The 26285-nt window shown below is 42.9% G+C and overlaps 1 protein-coding gene across 1 annotated transcript in view; it reads right to left on the minus strand.

Annotated features, from left to right (window-relative positions):
- LOC118361553 (cadherin-6-like) overlaps positions 1-26285 on the minus strand; it is an 80980-nt gene that overhangs the window by 29563 nt on the left and 25132 nt on the right. Inside the window, exon 2 of the mRNA XM_035741575.2 lies at positions 15179-15617. Within this exon, the coding sequence (XP_035597468.1) occupies positions 15179-15415 (237 nt within the window). The 5' untranslated portion in view covers positions 15416-15617. The remainder of the gene's footprint in view (positions 1-15178; positions 15618-26285) is intronic.

Genomic DNA, 26285 nt, shown 5'->3' on the forward strand with positions numbered 1-26285 from the left:
TTCAAACATTCAACCTCCAGCTGAGTACCTCCTCTTGCACCAGGGTCAGCGCACTCTCAAATATTGTATTTTTGCCATCATTGTAACCCTCCCACACACACACTATACCATACATTTATTAAACATAAGAATGAGTGTGAGTTTTTGTCACAACCCGGCTCGTGGCAAGTGACAAAGAGCTCTTATAGGACGAAGGCACAAATAATAATGTAATAATAATCAATAATTTTGCTCTATATTTAACAATCTTACATATAAAACCTTATGTGTTCATTGAAAATTGTGAATAACTCACCACAGGTTAATGAGAAGGGTGTGCTTGATGGATGGATGCATATAACTCTGCATGTTGGATTGTATTGGAAAGAGTCTCAGTCTTGAATCATTTTCCACACAGTCTGTGACTGTATTTAGTTTTCATGCTAGTGAGGGCCGAGAATCCACTCTCACATAGGTATGTGGTTGCAAAGGGCATATTAACAGCGCGATTTGCCAAGGCAGGATACTCTGAGCGCAACCCAATCCAGAAATCTGTCATTGGCTTCTGATTAAATTACATTTTCACAAAACCACTTTCTGCAATTTCGAGGAGGCTCTCTTGTTCAGATATCGGTAAGTGGACTGGAGGCAGGGCATGAAAGGGATAACGAATCCAGTTGTTTGTGTCATCCGTTTCGGAAGGTACCTGTGTAATTGCACACCCAACTCACTCAGGTGCTTCGCTATATCCCATTTGACATTTGTCCATAAGCTTGAGTTTATTTCCACACAACAAATCATAAAATGATGGAAAGACCTGTGTGTTGCCCTTTTTAATGCAGACAGAGAAGAGCTCCAACTTCTTAATAATAGCCTCAATTTTGTTCCGCACATTAAATATAGTTGCGGAGAGTCCTTGTTATTCTAGATTCAGATCATTCAGGCGAGAAAAAACATCACCCAGATAGGCCAGTCGTGTGAGAAACTTGTCATCATGCAAGCAGTCAGACAAGTGAAAATTATGGTCAGTAAAGAAAACTTTAAGCTCGTCTCTCAATTTTAAAAAAAATGTGTCAATACTTTGCCTGATAATCAGAGCACTTCTGTGTTGTAAAAGCGTTACATGGTCGCTGTCCATATCATTGCATAGTGCAGAAAATACTCGAGAGTTCAGGGGCCTTGCTTTAACAAAGTTAACCATTTTCACTGTAGTGTCTAAAACATATGTCAGGCTTTCCCTTAGCAGCAAGAGCTTCTCGGTGGATGCTGCAGTTTGCCCAAGTGGCGTCGGGACCAACTGCTTGCACCCCCACAACAGTATGGGGCTTGCCTGTCCTCGCCACTCGGTAGCTCACCATAAGATGCATCTAGACCTTTCTTATTAATGGTATCTGTTGCTTTTATACATGTCTTACTACTCAAATGTCATCTTAATTCTGGCTCAAAAAACTCCTGTGGCTTATTTTTCAAATTGGCATGTTTTGTTTCTAAATGTCTGTGCAAAAGTGAAGGTTTCATCGAGTTGTGAGATAGTACTTTTGCACATCTAACACACTGCTGCTGAGGAAAGGCAATACTACCAATATAAGTGAACCCCAAATCAATGTAGTTCTCATCATATTTGCGCCTCTTCAATGGTCCAAAATCCCTGTCTGTTGTTCGGTGCTTTCCTGGGTAAGGGGGCAGTAGCTCCCTTCCCTGTCCATGCTCGATGGGCGAACAACAAATGTAGAATTACTGATGCTAGCATTGGATGTGCTCGTGGAAGCAGAACAATTTGTGTCGTCGACAGGTGCAGGTGTAGTACTGCTGGTAGTAGCAGGTATGTGTCTCTATGGACGCAGGCCTTACTTCTTTTAACCATTTATACCCTTTTGAGCAAACGGAATGAGCAGCAGCTACATTTGGCTACATACGACAGTTAGTGGAATTCCTGCAAAAGAGTAACGGTTAATGTGATTGGATGTTAATTATTCGACTAGGCTACCTGTATTTGACATTGTGTTATTATTTTGCTGAACACTAAATGGTTTAATTACATTTTTTGGCAGTGAAACGAGGCTACTCAGGCGAGAAAAAAACCTCACGCAAATGCATAGCCCCGTTGGAAAATATAAATCGACTGTTTGAAAATGTGATAAAAAAATGTGAATCACATGTTTATTTGGCGTACCCCCGATGGTATTGCACATACCCCCAGAGTCCAACGGTGGAAAGCTTTACACCCCTCCAGCCAACTCTTGGCATTGCGCTTAGTGATCTTAACTTTGTGTGCCGCTGCTCAGCCATGGAAACCCATTTCATGAAGCTCCCGACGGACAGTTCTTGTGCTGACATTGCTTCCAGAGGCAGTTTGGAACTCGGAAGTGAATGTTTCAACTGAGGACAGATGATTTTTCCGTGCTACACTCTTCAGCATTTGGCGGTCCCGTTCTGTGAGCTTGGGTGGCCTACCATTTTGTGGCTGAGCCGTTGTTGCTCCTAGACGTTTCCACTTCATAATAACAGCACTTACAGTTCACCGGACTGCTCTAGCAGTGCAGAAATTTGACGAACTGGCTAAAACAAGCAATAGAAAAACTGGTTGACATTTTTGTTTAATCTCCTGGAAAAGACAGAACAAATACCATAACAAATATTATGGTTAAACTTGAATATACTAATTGATCAAAATACTTTTTTGGGGGAGAAATATAATCTAAAATGACAATCTTTGTAAATTATATCATAAATAGGACTGGTGGAGTTGTCACACATGAGGTTAAGAAGAACATCTGGAAATGTCTCCTCTATCCAAAATTACAACCAATTTATTGCAACGTTACAGTAAAAATGGAGGAGGCAAGTGGAAAGGGGAGAAGGTAAAGAACTTGTCTGTCGGACCTGCATTAAAGACCAAAATTGGCTAAAGAAAATTATGATAAATAAAAAAGTATACCAGTTTCATGTAAGGACCAAAAAATGGACAACTGTGCCGTACAGTTTGCAAAATAGTTGGGAGGAGATTTTCGACGTACCGATTCCATGGCACATGGTTTATGAAACATTTATACAAAACGATGCCAGATTCAAAACTTTGAGTTTTACAATTTAAAATATAATACTAAATTCTTGCAACCAATAGAATGTTATAAATACGGGGGGGGGATACAACCATCCCAGCTCTGTTGATTTTGTTGCAAAGAGACAGAATCAGTAGTTAATTTGTTTTGTTACTGCTTGTTTTTGGACATATGCTCAATAACAGGTGAAATATTGCAACATATACTTGGAGCTAACTCTGCAAATAGCACTTAGTCAATCAATCAATAATATAATAATACTCTTATAATACTCTTATATTTAATTTACAAACTGTTACACCCTGACCATAGTTTGCTTTGTATGTTTCTATGTTATGTTTGGTCAGGGTGTGAGCTGAGTGGGCATTCTATGTTGTGTGTCTAGTTTGTCTGTTTCTGTGTTTGGCCTGATATGGTTCTCAATCAGAGGCAGGTAGCCTGTTTGGTGTTGGGTTTTGTGGGTGATTGTTCCTGTCTCTGTGTTTGCACCAGATAGGGCTGTTTTTTTCACATTTCATTGTTTTGTAGTTGGTTCATGTATAGTTTTTCTTATTAAAAACAAACATGAATAATCACCACGCTGCGTTTTGGTCCGCCTGTCCTTCGACTCAAGAAAACCGTTACACAAACTATGAAACTATGAGAATAGAAAGGTTCAGAACATTTGTAAAAAAATACCAGCACAGTAGAAAAATATATGGTAGTTAGAAAATAAAACTGGATGGTCTTCAGAGATACATATGGGAGTAGTTGAGGTTAGCTGAAGGCTGGGACTAAAAACAAACAAAAATAACTAACGTAAAATATACTGCCCATGAAATTAATGTGTAAGCTGGAAGTGGAAGCCTAATTATTGTTGACCATTAGCATACTCCAATTAGGGGAGGGTGTCATTGTTTGTGAAAAATAATAAAGAAGGAAAATATATTTAAAGATATAAAGTACCAGTCAAAAGTTTGCACACACCTACTCATTCAATGGTTTTTCTTTATTTCTACAATTTTCTACATTGTGGGATAATAGTGAAGACATCACACCCTTGGCATTCTTTCAACCAGCTAAATGAGGGAGTCACCTGGAATGCATTTCGATTAACAGGTATGCCTTGGTAAAAGTTAATTTGTCACACCCTAACAATAGAGCGCTTTTTATTTTCTATGTTGGTTAGGTCGGGGTGTGTCATCTAGGTAATTATATTTCTATGTTGGCCTAGCATGGTTCCCAATCAGAGGCAGCTGTTTATCGTGGTCTCTGATCAGGGATCATATTTAGGCGGCCATTTCCCCTTTGTGTTTTGTGGGATCTTGACTATGTATAGTTGCCTGGGAGCATTATAGCAGCTTCACATTTAGTTTTTTGTGCATTTATTGATTTCTTTGGGTTTCACTTCATAATAAAGGGGATGGAACCATACCACGCTGCATCTTGGTCCACTCATTATGACGATCGTGACATAATTTGCAGAGTTTTTATGTGTTTGAGACAATCAGTTGTGTTATGACAAGGTAGGGTGGTATACAGAAGATAGCCCTATTTGGTAAAATACCAAGTCCATATTATGGCAAGAACAGCTCAAATAACCAAAGAGAAACAACAGTCCATCATTACTTTAAGACATGATGGTCAGTCTATTAAGAAAATCTCAAGAACTTTTTAAAGTTTAAAGTGCAGTCGCAAAAACCATCAAGCGCTATGATGAAACTAGCTCTCATGAGGACCGCCACAAGAAAGGAATATCCAGAGTTACCTCTGCTGCAGAGGATAAGTTCATTAGAGTTACCAGCCTCAGAAATTGCAGCCCAAATAAATGCTTCACAGAGTTCAAGTGACAGACACATCTCAACATCAACTGTTCAGAGGAGGCCACGTGAATCAGGCCTTCATGGTCGAATTGCTCCAAAGAAACCACTACTAAAGGACACCAATAATAATAAGAGACTTGCTTGGGCCAAGAAACACAAGCAATGGACATTAGACCGGCGGAAATCTGTCCCTTGGTCTTGAGTCCAAATTTGAGATTTTTGGTTCCAACCGCCGTATCTTAGTGAGACACAGAGTCGGTGAACGGATGATCTCTGCATGTGTGGTTCACAACGTGAAGCATGGAGGAGGTGTGATGGTGTGAGGGTGCTTTCCTGGTGACACTGTCTGTGATTTATTTACAGTTCAAGCACACTTAACCAGCATAGCTACCACAGCATTCAGCGGTGATCCGCCATCCCATCTGGTTTGCGCTTAGTGGGACAATCATTTGTTTTTCAACTGGACAATGACCCAACACATCTCCAGGCTGTGTAAGGGCTATTTGACCAAGAAGGAGAGTGATGGAGTGCTGCATCAGATGACCTGGCCTCCACAATCACCCGATGTCAACCCAATTGAGATGGTTTGGGATTGTCAAGCCCTGACCTTAGTATTCTTTGTTTTCTTTATTATTTTGGTTAGGTCAGGATGTGACAAGGGTGATTTATGTGTTTTTGTCTTGTCTAGGGGTTTTGTATGTTTATAGGGGTGTTTACTAATCTATGTGTTATGTATGTCTATGGTTGCCTAGATTGGTTCTTAATTAGAGGCAGCTGTTTATCGTTGTCTCTGATTGGGACCCATATTTAGGCAGCCATATTCCTTAGGTTCTCTGTGGGTTATTGTCTATGTCTAGTTGCCTGTGTCTGCACTATTATATTATAGCATCACATTCATTTCGTTGTTTTTGTAAGTTTGTTTAGTGTTTTCTTCATTAAATAAGTATGTATTCACATCACGCCTTGGTCTCCTCCATATAACAAACGTGACAGGGATGAGTTGGACCGCAGAGTGTAGGAAAAGCAGCCATCAAGTGCTCAGCATATCTGGGAACTCATTCAAGACTGTTGGAAAAGCATTCCATGTGAATTTGGTTGAGAGAATGCCAAGAGAGTGCAAAGCTGTCATCAAGGCGATGGGTGGCAACTTTGAGGAATCTCAAATGTAAAATATATTTTGATTTGTTTATCACATTTTTATTTTTTGGTTACTACATTATTCCATATGTGATATTTCATACTTTGATGTCTTCACTATGATTCTACAATGTAGAAAATAGTCATAAAAAAATAGGTGTGTCCAAACTTTAGACTGGTACTGTATATATATTTACCCAAAACATATTGTGGATTTGAAATGATGCAGACAATTACACTGATAGAAGCCACAATCAATCAGCAAAATATTAAATCTGATTTAACCCTCCCCCACCCCACCCCATAAAATAAAGATATACTGTATATCAATAAATAAACTTTGCAAGATGCATTAATCATAACATTTATGAATTGTAATAATATATTCATTAATACATTAAACATTTATTTTTACATCACATCATTTTTAACACTAATTGTGCAAATTAGGAGATGGAATGTTGTATTATTTTTTCTGTCAGTTTAATGTATGTTATTGGCACAGCAAATGTCATGGTAGACACATTTGGCTGCCATTTGAGTATCACAGCATTATTGGGCATGCTTATGGTTTTAGACAAGACCCGTAGTCCAACAAGCCAGTTACCCTTTTAGCCCTGTGGTGTCCGCCAATAGTCTGAGTATGTCCCAAATGGCAATCTATCACCTATGTAGTGCACTAATTTTGACTAGGGCCCATAGGGACTTAGTTGACTCATAACACAACTAGCCTTCCTGGCAACAATTGTAAATTCAAAATAAACTGTAATAGATTTTAATAAATAAACACTTGAATGTTAAACATATATTTCAGAATAACATGTTGGGAATTAATCAAGTAAGCGTGTATTTTTTCTTTCATATAATTCATATGAACTTTTTCAAAGTTTGGACTCATGTTGCAGCTGAATTTATTTTCTCCTCTAATTTGAATATTACCTTGCTGACAGAATTCAGAACAAAGAAAGTAACTACAGCAACGAGAAATGATAAATAATATGATTCCACAGCTGACTCAGCGGGAGAGAGAAGTCTTAAACGATTCTGACTGACAGCAGTTAGGGGAGAGGAAAGAGGAGAGGGAGAGGAGTGTAGGAGTATTGGCCTAAACCTGTGTCCCAAATAGCACCCTAGGCCCTATACACTGCACTACTTTGACCAGAGCACTATATTATTCCATCATATAGGGAATAGGATGCCATTTGGGACGGGCCCCTAGTATCTTATTCAGACATCTCGTCCTACTCCCTGTAACACTGTCAGACAGATGTTCAACAGCCTCGTCACTGCCCGACCTCATCACACCCCATAACGCAGAGGGACGCACAGGAGACACACACCACACACATGCATGCACACACAGGAGAGACACATTGATAAAGTTCCATAATCTTTCTGTCTCTCTGTCTCTCTCAATTTAATTCAAGGGGCTTTATTGGCATGGGAAACGTATGTTTAAATTGCCAAAGCAAGTGAAATGGATAAACAAAAGTGAAATAAACAATAAAGTGAACATTAAATATTACACTCACACAAGTTCCAAAATAATAGAGACATTTCAAATGTCATATTATGTCTATATACACTGTTGTAACGACGTGCATCTAGATAAAGTACAAAAGGGAAAATAAATAAACATACATATGGGTTGTATTTACAATGGTGTTTGTTCTTCACTGGTTGCCCTTTTCTCGTGGCAAAAGGTCACAAATCTTGCTGCTATGATTGCACACTGTGGTATTTCAACCAATAGATATAGGAGTTTAATCAAAATTGGATTTGTTTTCAAATTCTTTGTGGGTCTGTGTAATCTGAGGGAAATATGTGTCAGGAGGTTAGCTCAGTTTAGCTCAGTTTCCGCCTCATGTTGTGGGCAGTATGCACATAGCTTGTCTTCTCTTGAGAGCCAGGTCTGCCTATGGCGAACTTTCTCAATAGCAAGGCCCACTGAGTCTGTACATAGTCAAAGCTTTCCTTAATTTTGGGTCAGTCACAGCGGTCAGGTATTCTGCCACTGTGTACTCTCTGTTTAGGGCCAAATAGCATTCTAGTTGTTTTTGTTCATTCTTTCCAATGTGTCAAGTAATTATCTTTTTGTTTTCACATGATTTGATTGAGTCTAATTGTGTTGCTGTCCTGGGGCTCTGTGGGGTCTGTTTGTGTTTGTGAACAGAGCCCCAGGACCAGCTTCCTTAGGGGACTCTTCTCAAGGTTAATCTCCCTGTAGGTGATGGCTTTGTTATGGAAGGTTTGGGAATCCCTTCCTTTTAGGTTGTTTTAGAATTGAGCGCATCTTTTCTGGATTTTGATAATTAGCAGGTATCGGCTTAATTCTGCTCTGCATGCATTATTTGGTGTTTTACGTTGTACCCAAAGGATATTTTTGCAGAATTCTGCATGCAGAAGTCTCAATGTGGTTTGTCCCATTTAGTGAATTCACAACCATAAAGGGCAATGGGTTTTATAACTGATTCATGTATTTTTATGTTCCTTTTGTTGTCATAGAAGGCCCTTCTTGCCTTGTCTCTCAGATCGTTCACAGCTTTGTAAAAGTTATGTATGGCGCTGATGTTTAGGCAGAGGTATATCAGTTTTTGTGTGCTCTAGGGCAACGGTGTCTAGATGGAATTTATATTTGTGGTCCAGGAAACTGGTCCTTTTTTGGAACACCATTATTTTTGTTTTACTGAGATGTACTGTCAGGGCCCAAGCCTGAATGAATCTGTGCAGAAGATCTAGGTGCTACTGTAGAACCTGCTTGGTTGGGGACAGAAGCACTAGGTAATGTGCAAACAGTAGACATTTGACTTCATATTCTAGCAGGGTTAGTCTGGATGATGCAGACTGTTCTAGTGCCCTTGCCAATTCTTTTATATATATATTGAAGAATGTCGGGCTTAAGTTGCATCCCTGTCTCACCCCAATGCCCTGTGGAAAGAAAAGTGTATTTTCTGTCAAATTTAACCGCACACTTTTGTGCACATGGATTTCATAATGTTGTCCCCAACACCACTTTCCATCAATTTGTATAGCAGACCCTAATGTCACATCGAGTGAAACGCTTTCTTGAAGTCAACAGAGCATGAGCAAACTTTGCCTTTGTTTTGGGTTTGTTTGTCTGTCAATTAGGATGTGCAGGGTGAATATGTTGTCTGTCATAAAGTAATTTGGTAAAAAGCCAATTTTGTCATAGTTTTGTCGGGGGCATATTTGGGAGGGAATACTGTCACCTCCAAGTAGGTGTTTGTCCCCCTGTGTGCTGAGGGTGTCAGGTTCTTGTCCAGTTCTGGCATTTAGGTTGCCACAGACTAGTACATCATATGTCCCTGGGCCTAGAAATGGTAGATCTCCCTCTCTAGGATGGAGAAGCTGTCATCGTTAAAGTATGGGGATTCTATTGGGGGATATAGGTAGTACAGAGTGGGTTAGGTCTGCTCTATACATAATTAGCATACCTCCTGAGTTTCTTCCCTGTTTCACCCCTGTTAGTTTGGTGGATGGGACTACCAGCTCTCTGTAACCTAGAGGGCAACCAGTGGGTCCGTCTCCTCTATACCATGTTTCTTGTAGGATGCAATGTATTTCCAATTTATTTGATGAAGTCTGGGTTCCTGCTCTTTAGGCCAAAGGCAGATGACCTCAGACCTTGTATATTCCAGGATGTGATAGTAAAAAATGTGTGTTCCATGGTGTTGTTTTCATTTGATTTCGGCCCAGACATTTACAGTAGGTGTGAGCAGAGCATGTTGAGCATCTGATAAATTACCTCTCAGGTTACAGGATGGGGCTTTGGGGGGTTGCATTAGTGGAGCTTGGGCCTGTTACTCTGTTCACGGCCAGGGCATATGTGAGTCTCTCTGTCACTCTCTCTCACACACTTACATACACTAGGCAGACAGGGGGTTATCGCCTTAATCAACAAACACAGCAAATGTGTGCTCCAGGTCGCTGCCGGAGACCGAGGCGTTTCCATGGCACAGATAAAGAAAGAGCTTCTGTGTGTGCCATATTACAAACTCATACCCCTCTCTATGCCAAGGTGAGCAGCTGGGGATGGGGGAGCATGAAAAGAAGCGGAGAACAGAGATGAGCCACCCCCCCCCCCTTGGGGACTCTGAGGCTGGACTGCTTCCCACAGAGCCTACAGGTTTGTCCCAAATGGCACCCTAGTCCCTATGCAGTGCACTACTTTTGACCAGCGCCCATAGGGCTCTGGTCAAACATATTGCACTATGTAAGGAATAGGGTGCCATTTGAGATGCAAGCTATGTATGTTTCAGGCAGACACTGACTCAAACACAGCTAGACTAACTAGGGGTGGGGTGCCAGCCTAACCCTGTGCATTATTATTTCTCTAATTTGCTTTTTTCCCATTTATTTCCGGGCCCATTACTGTGGGGGTAAGCAGGGCCGGGCGGTGAAGGGAGAGGAGCAGAGGGGAGCTCGGGGGAGAATATAGATAGAATATAACTGCTTGCTTGGGATGCGGGAAGAGACCATACCCACCAGGCCTAGCGAACCACTGGGGCCTATCAGGGTCTGTAAATACTTTATGAGATATGATCGTACAGCACAAATACTCCTCAACCACAGGCCATTAACCATTTTCACTAGGAATGTGCCCTTTGGTAAAGCAGGAAAATAATGAAATAAGCAAACAAACTCTCCCCCAGTGACAGCCCAGGCTCTCTGAGGTACGATATGCGGCTCGACTGCTAATGAGACTCACTGTACGATGATTCTCTTTTCTTCCTCCAGGAAAACCAACCACCCGGCCCGTACACACCAAGACAACAACCAATGTATGCGTCCCAAATGGAACCATATTCCCTATTTACTGCACTACTTTTGAGAAGTGTCCATATGGTCAAATGTAGTGCACTATGTAGGGGATAGGGTGCCATTAGGGACGCACTAAACCAGTAACACTGACTGGGCTATGGTCTACTTCTCCAGTCGTTTATTTTTCTCCTTTTCCATCCTTTCATGCCTCTCCTTCAGTCATCTGCCTTTGTTTTATTCTCCCCTTTGTTCGGGAGAGATTTCAACTGATTTAATTTGTTAGCATTTCAGAACCCAATAAAGAAATCATAAAAGTAACTCCGGAGATGGAGTTTATAGAATAACTGTTTTAAAGGAGGGATAAGGGGGAAGCTTGGGGAAGAGGAGGACCTAATTCAACTGCAGTAGTTTCATAATTTTATCTGTGTGTCTAAAGCAAGAGAAGCAACTCCTTGGTTGCATCCCCAATTGCACCCTAGTCCCTATATAGTGCAATACTTTTGACGAGGGCCCTTAGGGTGCCATTTGGGATTCAGTCCTTGTTTATAACCTGCCATTGTGTTATTTCCAATTCATTGTCTCCTTCTGTAACAAAAATGTTATTGTTCTGTGTTGTGTTCCCTCACTCAGATAGAGTCAACCTCAATGACAAAAGGTTTCCCTTTTGTGTTGCTCTGTTCTGGCGCCTGTGATGTGACTTTCTGTGTGTGTGTGCGTGCGGGGAACTATTCTTGCGGGGAACAGAAGTCCCCACAAGAATAGTAAACAAACAAAAATTTCACCAACTGGGGACATGTCAAATGCTATTTCTAATGTGTTTAGAGATACAGTTAGAATTAGTGTCAGGGTTAGAACTAGGTATAGGGTTAGGAGCTAGGTTTAGTGTTAGGGTTAGTTTCAGGGTTTAGGTTAGGTTTCTGGGTTAAGGTTAGGGTTAGGGTTAAGAGTACGGGTTAGGTTTAGGGGAAATATGGTTTTGAATGGGACTGAATTGGTGTCCCCATAAAGTTAGATGTACAAGACTGTGTGTGCATGTGTGTGCGCAAAGGTCCCGGAATATGTGTGTATTTGTGTGATAACACACATCGCTCAGAGAGGCTTCATTAAGTGAAACACTCCTCCATGGCTTGATGCCTTATTGGTGTCTACCTTCAGTAGAAAGCCTCTTAATTTAAGGGTAACACACACAAATAAATCTGACTGCTAGGTAGACTACTTAGTACCTCTGCCCAGAGTGTCGGCAGTTCATTTTTTGTTGTTCACATAGAACCGTTTAATCTTCAATACTGCAGACCACAAGGTGGCAGTCTTGTATGGTAGTCTTGGGCCTGCTGTAGCTAATGTAAGCTAACTGGCAAACTGTGCTAATGTTGTTGCTCGCTCGCTAGAATTTGTAGAAAACTCTTGTTGATACTAACCAGTTGGCCACAACTAGATAACTAGCGTAGTTAGCAACATTATAATTAAATCTCAATGGATTTGCTTTTTAATGAAGCAGCTGCCCTTTTAGCTGTTGAGATGCTAACTGTTTAGCTAACATTAGTTAGCAAGCAAACAGGCACTTGCAGTATGGGATAATGGAGAGTGAATTAAAATATTTCTTCATTTTCTTTCTAGATAGCTAGCATGGTAAAGCATGTAGTGTTGTGTGCGTTGTGCTGCACTTACCACGCCATTCCTTTTATATCTAGACTTAAAATATGTATTTCACAGCTTTATAGTTTTAGTTAGAACAATTTTGATGAATAGGGGGTGGATTACACTGGGAAAAGTTCCCTCATTTGACCTTTTTCTTGTCACTTCTGTCAGCTCCCCCACATGGAGAATCGTGCTCTCTGATTCCCTCAAAGTCAAGTTCCCGGCCACTAACGAGCATTAGAATCTACGAACAACCTCCAACTGTGGCAACCAGATTTCTCAGTGTGTCTGTACCAGGGGTTGGATCTGGTTCAGGGAACAGAACCGAAAACCGGAAAATAACAAACATTTTCAAGGAACAGAACGGAACCTGGAATGAAAGTGATCAATACTGTTCCGGAAGAGAACCGTTATTTGAAAAGCACAGGAACCGGTTAAAAACAATAATTTACGTTCCAGAAATGTTTCTCTCATCCCACAAAAAAAAACGGTCAAAAAAGCACCTATGCAAAGCCCCCACTTTGTCACTCAGAAACATATTCCAGTGTCTGCCTGCAAGCTGAAAATCTTTGCCAGTGTGTGTGCGCGTGTCTAGGCAACCTGCCCCTTCTCCCTCCAAACCATAGGCTACTGTACAAGTGTGATTCAGAAGATAGGAAGATATATATTAATTAGCTAGAGAAGAATTCATCAACTTTTTCAATGCTAGTTAATGATACTTTAGGCCTAGTTATCACGTTTAACTTTGAATTTATTAACCACAAAAAGGTAAGACTTGTTTTTAATTCTGGTGCCGCTCCGCACACGCAAGCTTGTTAGCTGGCTAGTTCAAGCTCAAAAGACATTCAAAGGACCTCCATAGAAGCCGCTCCTCAGTCCCTGAGTGACGCAGCGGTCAAAAGCACTGCATCACAGGGCTCAGGAGCCATCACAGCCTGGGTTTGATCGGGAGCCCCATAGGACGGCACACAATTGGCCCAGCGTCATCCTGGGTAGGGGAAGGGGGGCTTTTCTTAGCTAATTGCACTCTAGCAACACCTTGTGGCACGCTTGTGCACCTGCAAGTTGACTTCGGTCATCAGTCAAACAGTGTTTCTTCCGACACACTGGTGTGGCTGAGCAAGCAGTATACGCAGTGTGATTTGAAGTAGCGTGGCCACGCATATATAAAAAAAAGCTCCTCCTAGGTATATCTCTGTGGACCTAATTCAGATAATGCATGTCATAACACGATGCCCAGCGCTTCAACCCTCCTCCTTAATAACCCTTTATCGCTCTCTCCATAACCCATAAAATGTAGGTGGCATCTTGCGCCATAAGCTACACTTGTCTGTCCATCACGCATGTAAACAGCTACCTTGCCAGTACTGATCTGTGAAGTAATTGAAGGCGCTAAATATCAAAAACATACATTTCATAAGGAAGAGAAAGGAACGATATAAACCGTTCGTTTCTTTGGGGTTCGAACCGGTTCGGAACGTTGTTTTGCTGGTCGGAGCAGTGGAATGGAATGAAACAAAGTGTTTCTGTTCAGGATGAAACGACTGGAGAAAATGTTTTTGTTCCATCCCCACAGCCACGCTCAAAGGTTTGTTGTGTTGCTGTGAGTGTGAGTGCTGTCTATTAGTCCTTTACGCAGTAAAGGATGAGCCTCCACATCAATCAGTGCTCAAAGGAAATAAAGTGTTTTGATTATGCTCCCGTGGTTGACTTTTGATGTCGAACGTCTTATTACGTTCTTTTATTATTGGTCTTGTCTTTATTTATTTATTTATTCTCCTGTCTAACCATCTTTTCTTCTATTTTCTCGTTTTTGTTCTATCCCTCCTCTGCTTCGTTCGTTCACGAGCTGTGTAATCCTTTCAGAAGCCAGGCTGAAAGTCTCACTTGGGGACGACGTTGTGTTGTGGGAGGTTGACGGAGGGAGGGACTGACGTCACGGTCACGAATGCAAACGCAAACATACCCTATTCGTCCATGGCTGCGTCCCAAATGGCACCCCTATTCTCTATATAGTGCACTACTTTTAATGCACTATATAAGGAATAGGGTGCCAATTGGGACAAATATCCAATCCTCACAAAACATCCTCACTTTCTTCCTCCTCACTCACTCGTCTTAAAATGGCTGGGATGCTTCACTTTAATAGTCTTCTCAATTACAGTACGTAGTACGACAGAGTGATATCTTGACTTCCTTGACTCTCTTGTCTAGCATGTAATGCATGGGCTTTTTTGATATTGTTCCTTGCAGGCATACTCTCCGCAATGCTATCTAGGTCAAAGTTGTGTTTTTTTGTTGAACAAATAATGGCTGTAAGAAGCCTGTGTGTTTGGCTGTAGGGCTCCGCTAGTCCGCTACCTCCGTAGGATGCTTTGATACTATAACTGGAGTGGACATTGGCCGAGCTACCACATATAGTTGCTGACAGTCAGCACTAAACACATCAGACAACATTTGACTCAGCCTAGGAGGCAGTACTACGGGTACAGCTTTCCCCTAGGTACAGCTTCAGGATCAGCTTCCCCTCTCCCAATCTTTTAGTAGGCCATGAGTGGGGAAAATGCTAAATTGACCTAAATCATTGTCTAGGTGTTATAGTATCCCGAACAGAATTCACTCTGGGAAATGATCACATGTGAGGTGTATGGATTATATTGCAGAAAGAGTGTATTACTGACAAATTCATGTCTTATTCAACCAACCAACATCACATGTTTCATTATAATGAAAAGAAAACAGAAAAGAGTGAAAGAGAGAGTTCACATCATGCGGTACCTTTCCAACATACTGGTTATCCAACCCTGTGTACTCCTCCAGCAGGAAGAACTGATTCCACATCCATCCTCGTTTGGAGCGTCTCAGAGGCACTCCGTTGGCATCCTGCCCCGTCAGCGTCAACGCCACCCCCCGCCGACCCCCTATAGTCCTCTTCAGGGCACGCAGCCCGTCCCCATGGGAACACAGGTACGCCCAGAGGACCAGCAGGAGAAGGACAGTTCTGCCTCTCAACATGACTGCCAGGTCAATAGTTACAAAGCTTCAACCACAGCTTGGTTGTAGTTTATGGTCTCTTCCCTCTGGGTGTTAGTGTGAAATGATCAGTGGGCTTTAGTCAGACATTTAGTCATTGGGTCACTCCTCCTGGTCTGGGTGTAGGTCTGCAGCAGCTGCATGGGCCATCAGTCTGGCGTTAGGGCCCAGGTCCAGCCAGTATCTGGAACATAGAACACACATTCAGGAACTTAGTGCTGTTAGAACAGTTTGCCACTATGATAATGTAGGATTCTGTAGCATCTCTCTCAGAAATGACACTTCCAATTGCCTCTTTGAAGAAATAGGAGTCAACATAATGAGTCTAATTCTCCATTCACACGTTGACACAGCTATAAAGGGCATAATTGGAATCCTACACATCTATTATATATAAAACACTAAGGACACCTGCTCTTTCCATGAGATAGAGTGACCAGGTGAAAGCTATGATCCCTTATTGATGTCACTTGCTAAATCCACTTCAATAAGTGTAGTTGAAGGGGAGGAGACAGGTTAAATAAGGATTTTTAAGCCTTGAGCCAATTGAGACATGGATTGTGTATGTGTGGTATTCAGAGGGTGATTGGGTAAAACAAAAAATGCGAAAACAAAAAAGTGCCTTTGAACAGGGTATGGTAGTAGGTAACAGGCGCACCGGTTAGCATCAGGAACTGAAAATCTGCTGGGGTTTTTACGCTCAACAGTTTCCTGAGTGTATCAAGAAGTGTCCACCACCCAAAGGACATCCAGCCAACTTGACACAACTGTGGGATGCATTCGAATTGACATGGACCAGCAACCCTGTGGAACTCTTTCGGCACCTTCTAGAGTCCATGACTTGACGAATTGAAACTGTTCTGAGGGCAAAAGGAAGGTGTTCCCAATGTTTTGTATACTTTTGTTTACTGTGTATACTGCCACACATCATATCTCCATTAAGAAACTAAACTGAATTCATATTTAATAGACTGCCAGGTCTGCATGTTTAGCTTGATGTATCTTTTTAAACAATCTGAGTGGGAACACGTTGTTATCAGAGCCAGCAGGCTGTCAATGGAGACCCTGAGCAATGTGAACCTGAATGTATTACTTTGAGATCAATATAAAGATACTGTGTTTTAATATTATATTTGATTTAACTAGGCAAGTCCGTTAAGAAAAAATCTTATTTACAATGATGGCCTACCCCGGCCAAACCCTCCCCTAAACAGAATGACGCTGGGCCAATTGTGCGCCGCCCTATGGATCTCCCAATCACAGCCAGTTGTGATACAGCCCGGGATCGAACCAGGGTCTGTAGTGATGCCTCTAGCACTGTGATGCAGTGCCCAAAATGGCTGTTTGCAAACCACACAATCGGGCCCTGTCTTGAAAGCAAAGATCACACACTGCCACACACATACTCACTCACTCACTCACTCACTCACTCACTCACTCAAAAAACAGTCCATGAGGAAGGACATGCTCCTATGCTCATTATTCCTGTCTGGGTGCTCATTATTCCTGTCTGGGTGCTCATTATTCCTGTCTGGGTGCTCATTAATCCTGTCTGGGTGTGGCACTGGGTTATCAGTGGACACACTGGGAACCAGCAGCACCATTATCACATACAGATTGTGTCCCAAATGGCACCGTATTCACTCTATAATGCACTACTTTTGACCAGGGCCAATACTATTACTGGTCAAAAGTAGTCCACTATACAGGGAATAGGTTGTCATTTGGGACACACACACACAGGCTCGGCTCAGATAGAGAGATGCAGACCGCTATACAGCAGCTCTGCTTTTCACAGGACGAAAAGGAAAAAGTATCTGGACCTGCATGCAGAAAGTGGAGGGAGATTGAGCTAGAAAGAGAGAGGGAAAGACAGAATGGTCAAGACACATTGAGAGGGAGGGAGAAGCTGAAATTGAGATGAAGGGAGGGTCAGGGTAGGGTGGGCAGAGACAGAGATGGAGAGCGAGAGGGAGGGTCAGACTAGGCAGAGAGAGAGGATAGAGAGAGAAAGGGAGAGATGGAGAAAGAGGATAGAGAGAGAAAGGGAGAGATGGAGGGAGTGAAGGAGAGGTAGAAATGTCCTGTCAGAGCAGAGTCAGCAGGACAATCAGGAGAGGAGCTGTGTGTGTGTGTGTCCAGCCCATCCATTACCCTACCTGTCCTCTCTCTCTCTCCTTGTAGCCATCCAAGCCAAGGCTTCTCTCCCTGCCCCACCTCCCTGCTTTCAACCCTCCTTTCCCCTTATGAGGCAAAACTTAAATGGTCAAAGTTGATGGGTTAGGTCCCCCTTTCTCTTTTTCCTCATGCCTTGCAGTTTATTATAGCCTATGTCAAAGCTCCTCTCCTCTAATTTGCCTGCTGTATGCGCTTCAGCTGATATTCATTATCATAGGGATTTTCGGACGCTTGCGATGCGGGAGTCACTTTGCATGTCTCCTTTGCCTGCCTCAACAGGGGAATAAGAACCCATTGGTCACAACAGACAGCAGGTGAGAGTGACGGCCTGTCATCCTTTTAATAATGTCCAGGGCGGGAATATAGGTCACATCCCAAATGGAATCCTATTTCCTATGATGCACTAGAGTACCCGAACCCATAGCCCACTCACAATCTCTCTCTAAGTAACTCTCACGTGGAAAGCTCTGGTTCAAATCTAAATGTTCCTATGAGCGTGTTCATTTCCCTCTCTTCTATTTCCCTCCATCTCTTTCCATCCTTCTCTTTCCATCCTTCTCTTTCCATCCTTCTCTTTCCGCTCTTCTATTTCCTCTCTTCTATTTCCCTCCTCTTTCCCTCCTCTTACCCTCCTTCTCTTTCCCAAGTCCCCACGCACTTGACTTGATGAATTTCCTTAATTGACAATGGTGAGGGAGCGAGCGGGACTGGGAGCTATTGATTTGCTGTTGGACTCAGCAGTGTAGTTGGAAATACAATGTGGTCTCCGCGGTCACTTCTCAGAGCCTTCTAATACCTCCAGTCTTCAGCTCCTCAACAACACACACACACACACACACACACACACACACACACACACACACACACACACACACACACACACACACACACACACACACACACACACACACACACACACACACACACACACACACACACACACACACACACACACACTCTTTCCCCGCCAACATTTCCCCACAATACCATAATGAATTCTGAAAAAACACATTTATATTTTACTGTACATTCTATAGTGTTTTTACTGTTGAATTTACAGAAATGTCTTACAGTGTGGGGTGTCTACTCTAAAGAAGCCTGCACCCATCTCTCTCTCTCTCTCTCTCTCTCTCTCTCTCTCTCTCTCTCTCTCTCTCTCTCTCTCTCTCTCTCTCTCTCACACACAAGTTCTGCTCTGGTGGGAGGCAGGCAGTCTGTCCTTTCAATAGATTTCTTCATAATGTCACCATGGAAAGCTGGAAGCTAATGCCTGACTAACTGTATTGAAAAGCCCTGCATGCTGTCCCAAATGGCATCATATTCCCTATGTAGTGCACTACTTTTAACTGTGAGGATACAAAAGTAGTGCGCTGTAGGAAATAGGGTGCCATTTTGGGACACCGCCCCAGCTCTCTGACCCCATAGTTCTCCAGACAGTGGACCAGTAGGTCAGTTACATTCATAGCTTAGATTTCTCTACATCTGTGTGCCTGTGCGTGATGAGTATTTGTCCTCTCTTTTCTTGGTTCCCAGCCCCAGTGAGTGTCAGCATCATAATGAACCTGTGTAATGGAACATGACACCACAATTATATCCTCCCAGTTAAGAGAATGTGTTTACAACAACCCCAACACTGCTTGATTTTCTCCCTCCACCTTTTACTCCCTCTCTCTCCTTGCATCCAGTTCTGCACCATTTAATTGCAACTGTTTGAAAAAAAAAAAAAAAAAAAGATTGCTTGAAATTGCCTGTCACAGATTGTCTGGAGTCACTACATACGGCAATAATACAGCATTGTGTTCCATGCAGGGTGAGCAAAATGAATGTGTCTGCTGGCAATTTGGAGCCCAATGATGCTACACTCATACAATTACATGAAATAACATTTCAACTCATAACAATTAGCTATTAAGTATCTATCGCTCTTATCAAACACAGGGACACAGAGATAGATAGAGATGGAGACACAGTGAGTCACACAAATATATCCATGGATGGCTTTTCCATGGATGTGTAACTACACCAAATACCATTGGCGGCATTTCGTGCATACTGTCTGGAAGCAGGCAGAACAGAGCTGACCTCGGAGCAGCAGTCCTACCCATCCTCCTCGTGTTCTCTCCTTTCTTCCTTCCTCTATCTTTCTCTATCTTACTCTCTCCCTCTCGCTCTAGGTCTTCTCTCTCCCTCTCGCTCTAGGTCTTCTCTCTCTCTAGGTCTTCTCTCTCTCTCTCTCTCTCTCTCTCTAGGTCTTCTCTCTCTCTCCTTCATTTCGCTCTCTCTCTCTCTCCTTCCTTCCTTCCTATCTCACTCTCGCTCTCTCCCTTTGTCTTTTTTCTCCTAATGAGAGAGGATGAGCGACACTGCGAGGCAGCACCCTATCGCGCCCGTTGAGCCACGGCAACCCAGACTTCCACGGCAACCCAGAAAGAGCCCCCAGGGGGGCAATTAAAAGTGAGAGAGGAGAATGTCAGCCAGGGGTGAGCAAGGGTGGGTGGGTGCGGTGGGGGGGTAGTTGGGGGGGTAGAAGGGGTTGGCAGGTACACAGCCCTGTTACAAACCACAGAGGAGGTCCTTATAGGCTGCTAATGTGTGACACTGTCAGCGACAGGTTGTTTCACAGTTTCCGTTCCCTTTTGCCTTGACTCATGGTTGCCTCCCTCTGACTTTATTAAGAGCTTCATGCTTTATGTCCTAAATGGCACACTATTCCCAATGTAGTGCACTAATTTTCAGCAGGTCCCTGGTTAAAGTAGTGCACAACATAGGGAATAGGGTGTCATTTGGGATGCATTCACGGACACAGACAGAGGTACTCCTATAGTATCCCTCTTCTTCTTGGCTAAATTTATCACTAAATCCCACTTGGTACATTGGGAATAGTGCATCTGACCCAAATACAACGCTTTGCTTTTTTTGTGTCTTTCCTTCAGTTATTGTTCATATGTGGGTTGAGAGTTTACTAATCAGTTGGCTGTCGGAGAGAGGATGCGACGCAAACAGATGTGATACTGGGGGAGGGTTAGGTTGCCTTGTCCTCGCATCACAAGGATGTGTCTAATCACACTCCCTTTAAATGGTGATATGGCTATTCCGCTGAGAGGAGACAACCTTTTAAAGTATGTAACCTAGTCCAAGTCAGAACAGCCCATAGGGTAAGAGCCAATCTCTTGTTTCTGTAGCGTGAGGCAGCTTGATGGAAAAGTACACCCTTCGGACAGGATGCTAGTCTATCACAATGTTTTTAGTAATGAGCCAAACCATAGGGTAGCTAGTGTTTGGCTGGCTGGCTGTCCTTGTTTTGCCAATCTCCTCGTCTCCTCTCAGCGGAATAGCCATAGGACTTTCTAGATTCTCATTCTGAAACCTGTCAATATATATTGATCTTTGGTTTCGCTAGGGGGTGAATGTCTAGACGCAGCTGTGTCTTAAAAGTATTTTCATGTCGCCTTACTTCAATAATGACTGAGGATTCAGCCGAGAAACTGGAAGATGTTGAGAAGTATGTAGCAAACTGAGTAATTCACCTTAACAGAGAAGTAGTGTGCGAGAGGCGTATGTTCACCCTTTCTCTCCAAGGGACGTTTGAGACATTCAAGGTTCCTCCTCTTGTTTGTACTCATTGTTGGCTTTGCTCAGGCTGTTTTGGGGGTAATTAGTAGGACCTGTTTATTCTCTTAGGAGATGTGACTAAGATGTGATTACGGTTCAGCCTTAAGGGGACCCTAAATCACACCTTAGTCACATCTCCTAACTGTACTCAGGGGAAGAGAAACAACCCTCAGCTCTATCTGAACCAGGTTAATACAGGCTGTCATATTCCCATTTAATGGGAGTGTGTTCAAGCTCTTGAAAGGAACATGACTCCATCATCAAGTTTGCCGATGACACAACAGTGGTAGGCCTGATCATCAACAAGATGAGAGCCGATAGGGAGGAGGTCAGAGACCTGGCCGTGTGGTGCCAGGACAACAACCTCTCTCCCTCAACGTGATCAAGACTAAGGAGATGATTGTGGACTACAGGAAAAGGAGGACCGAGCACGCCCCCATTCTCATCGATGGGGCTGCAGTCGAGCAGGTTGAGAGCCTCAAGTTCCTTGGTGTCCACATCACCAACAAACTATCATGGTTCAAACACACTAAGGCAGTCATGAAGAGGGCAATATAAAGCCTATTCCTCCTCAGGAGACTGAAAAGATTTGGCATGGGTCCTCAGATCCTCAAAAGATTCAACAGCTGCACCATCGAGAGCATCCTGACTGGTTGCATCACTGCCTGGTATGGCAACTGCTCAGCCTCTGACCGCAAGGCCCTACAGAGGGTAGTGCGTACGGCCCAGCACATCACTGGGGCCAAGCTTCCTGCCATCCAGGACCTCTATACCAGGCGGTGTCAGAGGAAGGCCTTAAAAATTGTCAAAGACTCCAGCCACCCTAGTCATAGACGGTTCTCTCTGCTACCGCATCGCAAGCGGTACTGGAAGGCTTCTTAACAGCTTCTACCCCCAAGCCATAAGACTCCTGCACAGCTAATCAAAGGGCTTACCCAGCTCTCTTTTACTCTGCTGCTACTCTGTGTTTATTATCTATACATAGTCACTTTAACTCTACCCACATGTACATATTACCTCAATTATCTCGACTAACCGGTGCCTCCGCACATTGACTCTGTACCGGAACCCCCTGTATTTAGCATCGCTATTGTTATTTTAAATTCATTATTTGTAACTTTTATTTTCTTCTTAAAACTTCTTAATTAAAGGCATTGTCAGTTAAGGGCTTGTAAGTAAGAATTTCACTGTAAGTGTCACGTTCGTCATAACAAGGAGACCAAGGCGCAGCGTGATAGGAATACGTTCTTCTTTAATGAAAGAGAACCACTGAACAAAGTATACAAAACAAATGTGACTCTATAAGACACAAGTGCTGACAGGCAACTACACATAGACAATAACCCACAAAACCAAACTGAAAATGGCAACCTAAATAGGATCTCCAATCAGAGACAACGATAAACAGCTGTCTCTATTTGGGAACCAATTCAGGCCACCATAGACCTACATATACCTAGACATACTAAAACCCTGTGGATATACAAAACCCTAGACAGGACAAAAACACCTAGACAATACAAAAACCAAACCAACCACCCTTGTCACCTTCTGACCTAACCAAAATAATAAAGAAAACAAAGATATCTAAGGTCAGGGCGTGACAGTAAGGTTGTAGTCGGCGCATGTGACAAATAACATTTGATTTGATCTGAAAGTATGTAGAAGTGCATCTGGACTATGATGGTTTATCATAACGGCTTGCTAACATCTCTCCATCTGCGCCCGCTCTCAGAGTAGCCAGGCCATGAACCAATGAGTGCCTATCAATTAAGAAGGTTCAAACCAATAAGGAGGATGCATACTTCGATCATGCCCTGAACAAGTGCATGTCAGTGTGCATAATAACACTGATGTATATTCTCATACACAAGACCAACAAATTAGCCTGTACCATCCTTGTCAGGGGGAGGAGCTGTGTTAGTCTGTCGCATATCTGTCAGAGGGTGGGGATGTATTAGCTCAAACCATCTCTGTCAATGTTCCGGGGGTGTTCCCTCAGCAATACATCCACATGTAGTGCTCCAGAGCTCATTGCAAACACATTACCTTGCCTGGCTGCCCAAATGCTTCCCAAATAACCAAATAAATCATCAGATCTGGGCCAAGTCAATGAGACGGGTTCGTTTCTCAGTGTGCGTCCCAAATGCCACCCTATTCCCTATATAGTGCACTGCTTTTGACCAGAGCCCTATGGGCCTATATAGGATTTAGGGTGCCATTTTGGAGCAGATATCTCATTATATCCAGCCCTGCTTCCATTCAGAGACGACCCCATCACTCAAACAAGCGCACTGCCGCCACCACTCACACTCAGAAAGAACACTTGTCTTTACTGCATGTATAGCCCAGTTTCGAATACTGCAGAAAGTATACTGGAGTAACCCTTTCTTGCCAGTCCATTTGTTGTCTTAACCTCTTCAGCTAGGTCGTGTGTGTTAAATTGGGGTTACTGCTATACCAGCTCTCTCAACATACTGTTCTTTAATCCCAAGTCCTGTATCTCTTACTTTTTATCACTCTCTCTAGTCTAGTGGATGGCCCTGTGATTTTTACTGCCCTGGAGTGACATAGTAGTTAAGGAAAAGTCTCCCTCTCTCTCTCGCTCTCAGCTGGAGTCCTCACAGTGGCTAAGGGCTAATAGATAGCTGGTGGTTTGATTCCCCCCAATGAGGCACCACCAGTCATGGAGCTCCTCTAGATGAATGACATCTAGGACCCTGGTTGCAGACAGATGGGAATGCTTTGTTGCATAATAGGACAGGTCTAATCTGCGACAGAAGCTTACAAATAATAGTTAAAAGAAGGGGGTAGGCTAAAAAGATTAGTATTCAGCTCAGTCTGTCGGTCTGTGACACCTATGTGACACACTGGTGGTTTTGTGATTTCTCTTTGCAGCGTTAGATCAGAGCTCTATGGGCTGTGTCAATACGGACCAGACCTGCGTTCAGATATTATTTGTTTTCTTTCAAATCAAACCCAGCTGAAGTTTTTGAATGAGAACAAATACAATTTGAACCTGTCTGGTGTCAGTGTGGTCTGGGCTGTCTGTCTCCTGACGGCCAGTGTTTATGTTTGTCCCAAATGACACGGTATTCCCTATATAGTGCACTACTTTTTTTACCAGGGCCCATATGACTCCAGTCAAAAGTAGTGCACTATAGGGAATAGGGTGCCATTTAGGAATTATCCTTTCAGTTGTTTACAATAGAGGAGGAGGAGAGTTCTCAGCGCGGGTTCCCCTGGCCTTACTATTTTCCTATTCTGCCCAATGTGCCGCGGTATGGAAGCCTCTATTCCTATGCAAATGGGACAGGTGTGTGTGCTTGTGTGTCAGTGTGTGTGTCTGTGTGTTCCAAGTGTTGAAAGCCTATTCTCTCAACAGTTAACCCAATACACTGTCCACAGGAAAAATAAAATACCCCTAAAAAAATCAACACAGAAATAAACACACATCAAAACAAATGTAATTAAAAATGTGTTTTTATTTTCCATTATTCATTGTTTGGGTTGTTCTGATTAAATAACGTACCTGGAGATTAGATCGACTCCTACCAAATCGTTACTTTTTCAAATGAATGGTGCAATTCTGAGGCGGAAGCATTGATTCAGCAACACAAAGGTCAAGCTGCGCACTGTGAATTGAAAATCAGAGCAGCTGTTGCAATCCCACGTTTAGTTTGTTTCGTTTCCCTCTCTCCCCCTTTCTAGCCTGGTTGTGACAATTACAAACAGGGGGACCTTTATAAAAACACATTGCTATTCAAACAGCAGGTCAGCTACATGAAAAAGATAAAGCCACAGACCCAATTGTCAGACAGCAATACATCATTCATGGAGCTTAAACAGAAAACACATTACAAATCTAAAGTAGTATGACTCTAACAAAAGAATCTGTAGGGAGGAGAAAACATGTGTTTCTTCGTCTTCCTTGGCGGAGAAGAATGCATTTTCCTGTAAGCTCACGGGAAAACCAGCACATTTTACACTATGGATGGTTCAGTCACACATGTAGTGTACATGCAGAGGGGAGAGTGATACTTGCACTTTGTAAACAGTGTTTCGTATACGCCTAGGCTTTGGACCTCTTTTTCAATTGGACATATAGTTCTCTCATAATGTATCTGGCTTAAAGCACCACTTAAGCCTCATGATATAAGAAAAAGAAACTTCCTCATACAGTGGAATAGCCTTGTTACCCATTGAATCATGGTGAGCATATACTGTGCATGTATTGCGTGTGCAACTTTGTAATACATTTGTAATTGGGATACAGCCTTGGAAAATGTATCTACATAGTGCCTCCATACGATGTACGACTAGATTATTGTAAGGTATGGATAGATGTCCTCGTCCTAATGAAAGGTGTGTTTGGCATGCTTTTCCATTCAGAAATATTGGTTAATCCAACAGCACTCAATTTCTCCGGGTTTCATTGTTTTCCTATGAATGGGTTGGTGGAATTAGCTTATTTCATCCTCTGTTGACCATAGCAGTGACCGCTCGCCCCTTGCACGCACGCACGCACGCACGCACGCACGCACGCACGCACACACACACACACACACACACACACACACACACACACACACACACACACACACACACACACACACACAGTGTACAGGACCCTCGACCGCCACACAGATTTAATCATGCTCACCTTTCCTAGTGACCATGGTGACTTCCAGTGCATGTTTAATTATCAGGCACCTCAGGGGTCTGGCTGAACAACAACCCCAGCCACAGGTCACTGTGATACAGTGTATCTGACCATATGGGCCCATGGGCAGAGAGGAGAGGGGGCAGAGAGGGGTGGACACAAGCCCTTGGCACCAGGCAGCCACGACCGGCTCACTAGACAAGGGCATAAGATTGAATATGAATTTGAGGATGCCTTATCGTACACGAGCCACATCACTAACATTTCAACCTCAGTTTCTATTCCATTTAACACTGGGGCCGTTACTGTACTGACAGGTACAGGACAATGAGGTTTCATCCTAAGATACAGGATCACAACCAGCCTAGTTTTATTTAATTTAACCTTTATTTAACTAAG

The sequence above is a fragment of the Oncorhynchus keta genome, chromosome 28 (genome assembly GCF_023373465.1).
Source record: "Oncorhynchus keta strain PuntledgeMale-10-30-2019 chromosome 28, Oket_V2, whole genome shotgun sequence".
Taxonomy (NCBI): domain Eukaryota; kingdom Metazoa; phylum Chordata; class Actinopteri; order Salmoniformes; family Salmonidae; genus Oncorhynchus; species Oncorhynchus keta.